Here is a 10,267-nt window from a genome sequence, read left to right on the forward strand (position 1 = left end):
AGCGTCAAAGCGCTTGCATACATTTCAAATGGCAAAGGTTTATTTTAATGCCTTAATTACAATCGAAAAAAAAATCGAGTAGCTCATGCCATAGTAAATGAAACTCTTAAAATAAATGAATTTCAACGCTTTGAATGAATAGATGACTAAATGAAATAACAATTTGTCAAATGTAATTTGTAATATGCGAATCATAGAAGCAACGACCTAAGAGTGGAGATAATGGACAGACAAGCTGCTTAGTAGATCGCGCAGTGATTATAAAATTAAAGCGCAGGAGCTTTAAGAATTAAGACGCAGCTAAACTTAATGAGCGCTAAAAAGGCTAAAAAACGGATTTAATGTCTCACTAATAAGTTGTGCTATAAACATTTGATTCTTAACTAAAAGAAGAAAGTATATACTATCTTAATTTCTTTTTTGTAATAATCCTTCAATAAACATAAATGAAAACAATGCTGAATTTTTCATCAGCACTAGGTAAAGCTACTAAAGCTTAAGTAAGGCAATAACAATTCGTTTAAAGGTTTATGTTTATGAATAATAAAGCAGGCGAATCTTAGTTAATCTATTGTTAATTGGTGTAAATTTGTTATTGCCTAAGATATGCCAATGTTAATTTCATTAATGTTAACGTCTATTTAAAACGTTAACTAGTTGGTAAGCAAAGCTGCTGACTGGTAATTCGAGAAGTTAATGAAGATATAAATTGTATATAAATTAAATGGCAGAGATGAGAGTCTCCATCTTATACTCGAGTGCTCAATGCATTAAAGAAGAGCCTTAATATTATTCAAGTGGGCTAAAATGGGTTAAACTTAACACTAACTACTAAGTGGACATTCTAGCTAACTCACTTGACTATGGCTTGCAAAAGTTAAAACTTTTAATTGTGTTTGTCTTTGTAGCCTTTCAGTCTTGTTGGCAACAACTAATAAATGTGGTTCATTGTTAGCACTAACAGCTGGAAAATCAGACAGACAGACAGACAGACCTAACACCTTGTGTTAGGTAATGCTTTATGCTCTGCTCTCTAACCCTTGCAACAAGAGCGTGGCATGTTGTTATTAACGGCCGCCGCTACACGAAATACGGAAGAGACACGGATACGGACACGGACACGGGTTCGGGTTGCCGCGCCAATCAGCAACAGCAACAGCAACAGCAACATTTGAATCACAATCACGTTTATTTATTTACTTTTTTATATGAGTAACAGCAACAACAACAACAAATTTTGTTTGTTGCTGATTTTTTATTTATTTATTTATTATTACATTTGACTGATTGCTAAGCGAGCAACACCCAAACTTCTCACTCCTACCCCCCAGCTAGGCCTCTTCAGCTAAACTCATGTATTATGAATAAGTTTATTGTCGTGTGTGTGCTGTGTCTATTTATTTATTGGGAGCAGAGAGTGAGTGAGAGAGCGACAGAGTCAGCGCCAAGTTGCCACCTTGACTCGTAAAAAAACAAAATGAATGTTGTTGCTGCTGTTTGGGGCAAATCATATTTGAGCATTTGTTATGCGCTTTCATCATTTCTGAAAATCCCATTTGCCCAACGAAAAGCCAATTTTTTGTTTTTTTTTTGCATTTTTGGCTAACTATGTTAGGTTTTGGCTTTAAAAACGCAAAAGCCCGGCTACAGCTACAGACAGCAGTTGGTCATAACCATTAGCTAAATCAACAGTCCCCCCCACCACACCCCTCGCTAGCGCTTTGGCATTGTCAACGACGTGGAAAATGTTACGCTACAATTTAATTGAAAGGATAATCAGGCGCACAGCTTGGGAGTGAGCTCAGTCATTCAAAAGCGAATGCGAATGCGAATGCGAATGGTGCGCATAGTAATAAAATAGAGCAGGCAAACGGGCAAAATGTTGCAAGCAGCGGCTTTTGTTGTATGTCCCGTCAAGTGTCCTTTTCTGTGCTGAGAGCAGCACGGACGATGTTTCGGGGTTGCTTTGGTAGACCTCGCGCTTGTGGCCAACGTGGCCGGCGTTAGCTTCCGATGTCGATGTCGTTGTCGTTGTCGTTGCTGCTGAGGATCGGAGGCAGTTGCTGCTCGTAAGGCGGGGGGTGGGGGCACACCCATGGCGCAAGGCGTGTGAAGGACACGACAGGAGCCGCTGTAAAGGGGTCGAGAGCTCAGTTTGCCACACTGTTCACAGTTTCAACTGAAAAGCGAGTCGTCGCGAGTCGAGTTCACTGACGATTGACAAATGAAACTAAATAAAATTAAATGTGCGTTGCAAGAAAAAAAAAAAAATAAAATAAAATTCATAAAGCAACATGCTGCGTCCAGCTTGCCACACACACACACGCACGGTGCCACAAAAGCCAACAGCAGGCGGTGCAAATTAACAAAATAGAACTCGGAGCGAAGAAATATTTAAAAAATGTAATTTTAATCGAATTCACTCACTCGTCCGACCCTTTCAATAGTTGTTGCCATTCAAGTGGCTCTGCCCCTTTGCGCTCTGAGCCTGATTAGAGCTTTTTACTTTGCTCGACTATTTCTTTATTTTCTGTTAGCCAACGGGGTAGCTCAACACTCGACGTACCGTTAGTTGATTTGTGTTGTGCCAACACAATCGCCTGGCATCGCAGCATGAATTTTGCTGCTGCTGCTGCTGCCCCAGCCCTCAAGCTTTGCAGCCCTCGTTAGAGCCAAGCGCATTCTAACGTAAGCAATGCAATTAACTTGACAGCTCAACTGAGCAACAAACTGAGCTGACTGACTGACTGACTGACTGACTGTTGAACTGCTGAACTGCTGAACTGATGTACTGACGACTTGCTGTTTGAATAATTAAAACAAACTGCATGCCATGTTAATTAAAAATTGCTTACAATTAAATAAATGCAAACCTTTTGTCTAGCTTAAGGCAGAGCAAATAATTTAAATTGCATTATTATTAATAATATTAGTTTAAGCTTACCAACTGTATATTATATGTATAAAATATTTTCAACAAATGTTAAATCTCCCTAACACTTGCTTTTTATAAAATTATATTTCTTAAGAACATTTAAAATATGTCGCTTAATACATTTGACATACTTTTCTTTTTTGTTATTTCATTCTCGAATTTAAAAAAATAAATAAATTATTAGTTTAAGCTGAAAAACAGACACAGTTATTTTTGTTAATAAGCTAAAGTGCTGCAAAAATATATAAATATATTTAATTAAATTATTTAGACGCAACAAGCTTAAGCATTAAATTCTTTTTACAGCTGCGCTAAGTTTTAACTTTCCTGCAGCTTCATTTATTTATAATAAAGCAGGTTTGTTGTTTATATTTAAATGCCTTATGATAATAAATAATAATAATAGAAAATACATGCTGCCTAATTAATTAATTTATAGCTTATTTATATTAATATAGTTAGCAAACAAAACGAACAATAAACTAATCAATAAATACTTTCATTTGACAATATTTAGCACCAAGAAATATTTTTGTTAATCTAATCTAATAAATCTAATAATAATATAAGAATAATGAGCGCTAATTATTTATTTAAAGCTGCTAGGCTTGCTAATAATTTAAGTCATTTAAAATAAATGCAAACTATAATGTTAAAATTTTTAATTTTTATAGTAGGCAAAGAGCTGCTGGAGTTTGATATAATTTAACAAATGGAGAGCTTGTGAACAAATAAAATAAGTTTAGCTTATCCAATTTCAATGGCAGAAAATAATAATTTTCAACCAGTGCCGAAGTCTAATCCGCAGCAGTCGCAGTCGCAATCAAAGTCTGAGGCAGTAGAACGCGAATGGAGCGCTGATCCGCAGGCTGAGAACGATTCTACTTTGGAGTCTCTTTACCAGCTGGCAAAGCGTTCAAACTTGACAATTATTGAGCCAAATAGGTCAAGCTTAAGGATTCGCTCAGATTGCCATTTGTGCTGATGAATATGTTCAAATATTATTTGGGGCTACGCGGCATTAAGCATCTGCTCACCCATGCCGATCGCTCCAATGTGGCCTACTATAGGGAGGAGGGATTCTCCGAGAGAATCAGAATACCAGTGGCCATTTATCTGCGCCATGTCAAGCACGACATGAAGACCAAGCTTATGCACTGTGAGCTGAAGCCGCAGCAGCCAGCGTAAGTTCAATTCAATGCAATTGGTAAATTAATCAAGACTGAAACATTTGCTGCTAAATGTTTTTTATTGCTGGCTGACTCAACTTTTACTCAAGCTCAGCTGCTTTTTACTCTAAACCGTTTATTAATAATTATATTATATTGATACTTACTAAATATTTGTTGGTAAATATTCTTTTGGCTTTTGCTTGCTGGCAATAGAAAAGTCGCCTTAAACGGCTTTTGAGCTCTTCAGCTCGACTGAGCAACTGTCAATCGAAGTCCGCATGGAATTTGAGCAGTAAATGTGGACAATATACATATATAATAATATAGCTCTAATAATTTATTTAAAGCTTATATTGTTGCTAAAGCTAAAGCTTAAAAATACACAAATGTTGTTTGAAATACTTGAATATATTTAAAGAAAACCAACAGCTGACATATTAAAGTTATTAAAATAAAATCAATAAGTTAAAGGCTGCGCAGCTTAAGTTTATGTCTGCCATAATATTTTGTTAAATAAAATATTATAAATATGAATTTTTGACTTGATTTTAAGCTGCTCTAACTTGCTATAGCAACAGCATTTTGAATTGTTAGAGCAAAGCGAGAGCTAGTTGCAGTTTTATTTTTGATTTGAGCTGCGCCGGACTAATCCGCACTGATAACAATTTCTATGAAAAGTGCCCGCGTCGTGGATTTGGCGCCAGGCGCTTGACAGACAGATTTATGTATCAAAAGAACCAAAATAAAAAAAGAAGAAGAAGAAGAGCAGAGAACCCAAACAGCAGTTGGCTGACATGCTGAGGAATTAATGGGAAGCACTTTGCAATTGAGTTGTCAATGCGGCAACAAGTGCAGAGCTCAGAGCTCAGCTCGAGAGATGCGAGGAGTTCAGTTGCATTTCTGCTCTATTACTTAATCAATATGCGAGCTCATTTGTTTTTAACTGGAAGTCGTTGGGCAAGCGCAAGAGAGCGAAAGATGCAGATGCAGCTGAGTTAAGAATGTTTTGACACAGGGCGGCAACAACAACAACAACAACAACAACAACAAATAGACATTTGCCTTGTAAGCGGATACAGCCAACTGTTGTGCTAGTTGCTCTAGTTGTTGTTGTTGCTGTTGTTCTATTGTAATTGGAACTGCATTTATTTCATCGCGTTTTTTGTTTTTATTTTTGTCTGGGTGCTGTTTTTAACGCGCCTCTAGGCTCAGTGGCTCAAGTGGCTTGCCCCTGCTACCTGATCCGTGCCTCACTTCTAATATGCCACTTACTCAACTGATAACAACAGCAGCAGCAGCAGATTATGCAAGCGTTGCAGCTGTTAGTTTATAACAAGATATGCATCAATTTTAAACAAATTGCAATTGATTTTAATCAGTTGCACAAAAGATTCTTTGATAAAAATTAATTTAAGAAAATTTAATGCAATTCATTTGAAAAAGTGAAATGCTCTGAAATCTATTTTCTATGCTATATAATATAAATTATATACTTAGCTTAGTAAAAAGAATTAGTTTGTCGAGTTTTCTTTCTAAAAACAAATTAATTTAAAATTTATAACAATTTGATTAACAACTAGTTGCTTTAAAATGTTCTGCTCTGCTTTAAATTTTTATACTTTTTTTTTTTAAATTTATAACAATTTATTTAACAACTAGTTGCTTTAAAATGTTCTGCTTTGCTTTAAATTTTTATACATTTTTTTTCTGTTTAATATTTTATATTTATTTAATTATATATTATAGATCAAATAATTTTATGCTAAGCAGTCAAAAATATATATCTATGATTTCTTTTTATACATATTAACTGCTTTAATTTCAAAATAGATTTGTGCGACTAAAACTGCGGCTCAATTTCAAATCGTAAACAATTCAATTAGATCTGCTATAATATTAGTAATAACAATAATTTAAATGTGGCACTAAATTAGCTTAAGCTGTTTTTTTTTTCTAACTAAATTTAAGTTTGAAATAATTCATTATTGTGGCATAAAATTGAAGCTACTTGTAGTTTTGAATTTCATGCATTTAATTAGCAAAAATTGTATTTTTATTTCTTTCTTTTATCGTCGACTGTCCATAGTTGACATTAAATAAATAAAAAATAAAATGAAAGAATTAATTTTAATTACTCAGACTTAAGCTGCATAAGTTTTGATGAGTGTTAATAATTAGTTGCAAACTAGTGAAAGTCTCATAAGCTTTGCTGCTCTGCTCTAGGTTGAATTATTTAATTGTTGTCAAATAAAATTAAAGTCTAAATTGGCCACATTTGCATTTAAAGTTATAAGCTGGCTGGCATAACAAGCGTCCAGCCTCCAAAGCAGCAGCGCGCTCACCCCTTTGAGAGCAGCGACTGACCAAACTGACCGAATGAATGACCGCTGGGTGCGCTCGGCTGATTGGCCTGGGCATTGGTCTACCGCGGAAGTGACCAAAAGGCGCTGCCGCGCATGCGCAGCACTGGATTAGCAGCTACACTTTGGATGCAGCAGCAGCTGGTCAGGTCTTGGGTCTGACTCTGGCATGGGCTTTGGTTAGGGGCGCGTTGTTCATTGTCGAGGGCACGACCGCCTGCCATGAAAATGAAGCTGTTTGGGCATTGTTGTGATTGCGAGAGCAACTTGCATTATTATTGTAATTGGCGGCCTGAAACCGAGCATTAGTGCCGCGACACGCAGCAGCAGACGAGGCATGCCACAAAAAAAAACACACACACAAAAAGAAAGAAAAAAGTTGCACGCACAACGTGTCGTTGGTTTAAGGCGAACTTGCTAGACACTTTGGGCGGAAGCACAATTCGCCGCAATGCGGCAAGTTGCAAGCTGCAACAAAATGTTGCACACAATGCGCGCGCATGACAATTGCAATTTCTTGGCTGATAATTTGCAATTTGTGTGCTAACAATGCGAACTTGCCACACGGCAATTGATTCGTTGCAGCATCAGCGGCAGCTCGTCCTTTGGGGGTCGACCGCAAGCGCTTTGGCCACAGCGGGACGATCGGCAGCTCCATGTGATGAGCGTTGCTAATGCCACATACCCCACCCCCTGCTCGGCTCTAGGCTCATGCCCAATGCCACATTTGTCATGCCACGTTTCACAGTTTAATGTGCAACAACAGCAAAGTGAGATAAAAAAGAATAAAAATAAAAACTGTTGTTCGATCATTTTCGGGCTGCTGATGTATTCATTTAGTTGCATGCAACGCTCGCCGCTCGCCCGCTCGCCCTTGAGCCATTGCCAATCATTATCTGAAGTCTGTGTGAAGTGCTAAGTGGCCGCGTGTGACCAATTTGCTGGGCACAGCTGCCAATAATGGGCGCTGCCCACGGCGCTCTCACTCTCCATTGTCAACCAAACATCATGTGAGCCATTGTCATCAATCCAGAGCCAGGAACAGAGCCATAGCCATAGGTGGCCACATTGCTATGCGAATTGCTGTTAACGTTCGCTTTGATGTTCGATTTACATTTCAATTTCATGTAATGCAAGCGCTGAATGGCAACGTAACTGATGCAAATGCTGCGATTTTATATACTTAAGCATTATGCTTGAATTTCTTCAAAATAAATCTTGGTTAATGCTTAGCAAATCGCTTCATATTTCTGAGTTCTAAGTTTGCAGCTACTACGTTTTGATTTGAGAAATTTTTAGCCAGTGGCAGCCGCAGCTGCAAATATTTAAAGCCAAGCTTAAGCTTAAATAATTGGTACGAAAATTTATTAAAAATAATTGTAAATTATTTAATTTTACTTACAAATAAGCAATCTTCATATTAAGCAGCTATAAAAAGCAAATAAATAATATAATAAATTAAATTAATGCATTTTAGTATTAAATTATAAAAATATTGTGTTGATAAATGTAAAGAAAAAAAGATAGTAATAAAATAAATGCTGTGCAAATTTCAAAAATATTTTTAGATTCAATTGGGATTTATTTTTAGCAAACACTATAAAAAAACGTCAAGTGTCTTTTATATATATTTATATATCGATATATATATATATAATAATGCTATATACATATGTAATTATTTATTTGCTATAGTCAAGTTCTTTAAATTAGTAATGAGAAAGAACTAAAACTAAAATTCTTTATATATATTTACCAAAAGGAGCTAAAATTGTAGCTAATAATATTTATTTTAGAAAAAATATATAAAAAACTAAATAAGTAAACTATACGATATAAAGAAGATATTAGTTTGTTGCTCTATTTAAAAGTTTATAAATTTTACACTAATAGTAAGCAGCGAGTTTATTGTCTGACTAGAGTTTGCCAACATACGTTAAACTGAGAGCTGTATTCAGTTGAAATCGGCTTTAGCTAGCGTTCATAATATAATTTTCAATTGTAAAAAAATAAAATAGATTTATAAAAAATCCACATTTCATTTTCAGCTGTGAATAAAATATTTAGTTTAGCCTAACGCAATTACAATGGCAGATATTAATAATAATGTGAGTATTAAGCGCTTCAAGCAATGCCAAAGTCTAATCCGCAGTCGTCGCAGTCGCAGTCGCAGCCGCAGCTTGTGGCAGTGAAACGGGATCGCAGCCCTGCGCCGACTGCCATGAACGTTGCTCCTTTGGCAAAGCGTCCCAGCTTGGCCGCTCCGCAAAGCTCGCTGGGGGGCACTTTGACGACTGTGGCACGGCCGCCGCAGCTTCCAGGCTCAGCGGAGAATAATAAGCGAGAGGTCAAGCTGCTCATGCAGAGCGTCAAGTCAATGTTTATTGAAACTTTGCCGCAGCTGTCGCCGGATCTCATTAACAAGTTCGTCTTTGGTGGCGAGCACAAGATTCTGGTGCTGGTGCTGGGTGATCAAGTCGTTGGCGGCATTTCCTTTCGTTCGTTTCAGCCGCAAGGATTCGCTGAGATTGCCATTTGTGCTGTGAAGCCAGCGGTGGCCCGTCTAGGCCACCAATTGATGAATATGTTCAAATATTATTTGGGGCTACGCGGCATTAAGCATCTGCTCACCCATGCCGATCGCTCCAATGTGGCCTACTATAGGGAGGAGGGATTCTCCGAGAGAATCAGAATACCAGTGGCCATTTATCTGCGCCATGTCAAGCACGACATGAAGACCAAGCTTATGCACTGTGAGCTGAAGCCGGTTAGGTAAGCTGCTCTGGAAGTAGAAAAACAATTTGGGCGTGCTGCTAATGTTTTTTATTTTAAATACTCAACTTTTACTCAAGCTCAGCTGCTTTATTTCTCTAAACTGTTTATTAATATTATATTTTTGATACTTACTAACTATTTGTTTGGTAATTTCTTTTGCTTTTGCTTGCTGGCAATGAAAGTGCCTTAACGGCTTTTGGCTCTTCAGCTCGACTGAGCAACTGTCAATCGAAGTCCGCATGGAAGTTGAACAGTAAATGTGGCAAATATATTTGTAAAATATATTTTTGCTTGCAGCTGGTACGTGTCGAACAAAAAAGCCTTTTGCCAATTGACTAAAAGTACAATTTGAATTTTTAGAATTTTTCTACACACACACATACGTAGATTACTTGCATGTGCATGCTTGATCGGGCAAAGGAAATGAAATGACCGGAAGTTAAATCAAATCAAATTGAATGCGCCAGAGCTCACACGAAAAATTGTTGCCAAACCAAAATGCAAACGAAAGAAAAAAAAAAAAAAACAAAAATTGTATGCCGGCCACGTAACAAAACTAAATACGAAAAATTCGTATATACAAAGCTAAGAAATGAAATTTTCTTTATTGTTGCCTGAGCGAATAATTCAAATAAAATTTACACCTTTGCCAGTTGGTCAGCAGCAGTTCGAGAGAGCGAGAGAGAAAGAGAGAGAGAGAGAAACTTGGCTAACCAAGGGACGACAAACGGAAATCCTTTTTCAATTTTATTTTATAGCAGACTGTGCACAAAATACAAACACACACACACACACACACACACACACACACACACAGATACAGAGTAAAAGCAGCTGCTGTTCGTTTAATATATATTTGCTATATATAAATTGAGTTGCTGGCCACTGAAGTTGATTATGGTCTATGCTTCGACGAATCTGAGCCAACAAATTTTGCTCAATTCGGTTAAAAAATCAACACCAAGTCAGCCGCACACACACATACAGATTTATATATATATAGTTAGTATCCCTAGTGGCTCAAA

At 37.0% G+C, this 10,267-nt stretch overlaps 1 protein-coding gene across 1 annotated transcript; it reads left to right on the plus strand.

The window, feature by feature from the left end:
* Positions 1-8,504: 8,504 nt before the first annotated feature.
* LOC108606125 (histone acetyltransferase KAT2A-like) lies at positions 8,505-9,243 on the plus strand. Its single transcript, XM_017995979.2, has 2 exons — positions 8,505-8,575; positions 8,620-9,243. Exons 1-2 carry the CDS (start codon positions 8,555-8,557, stop codon positions 9,241-9,243), a joined length of 645 nt encoding a protein of 214 aa, XP_017851468.2. The 5' UTR covers positions 8,505-8,554.
* The last annotated feature ends 1,024 nt before the right edge of the window (positions 9,244-10,267 follow it).

The sequence above is a fragment of the Drosophila busckii genome, chromosome X, assembly GCF_011750605.1.
Source record: "Drosophila busckii strain San Diego stock center, stock number 13000-0081.31 chromosome X, ASM1175060v1, whole genome shotgun sequence".
Classification (NCBI taxonomy): domain Eukaryota; kingdom Metazoa; phylum Arthropoda; class Insecta; order Diptera; family Drosophilidae; genus Drosophila; species Drosophila busckii.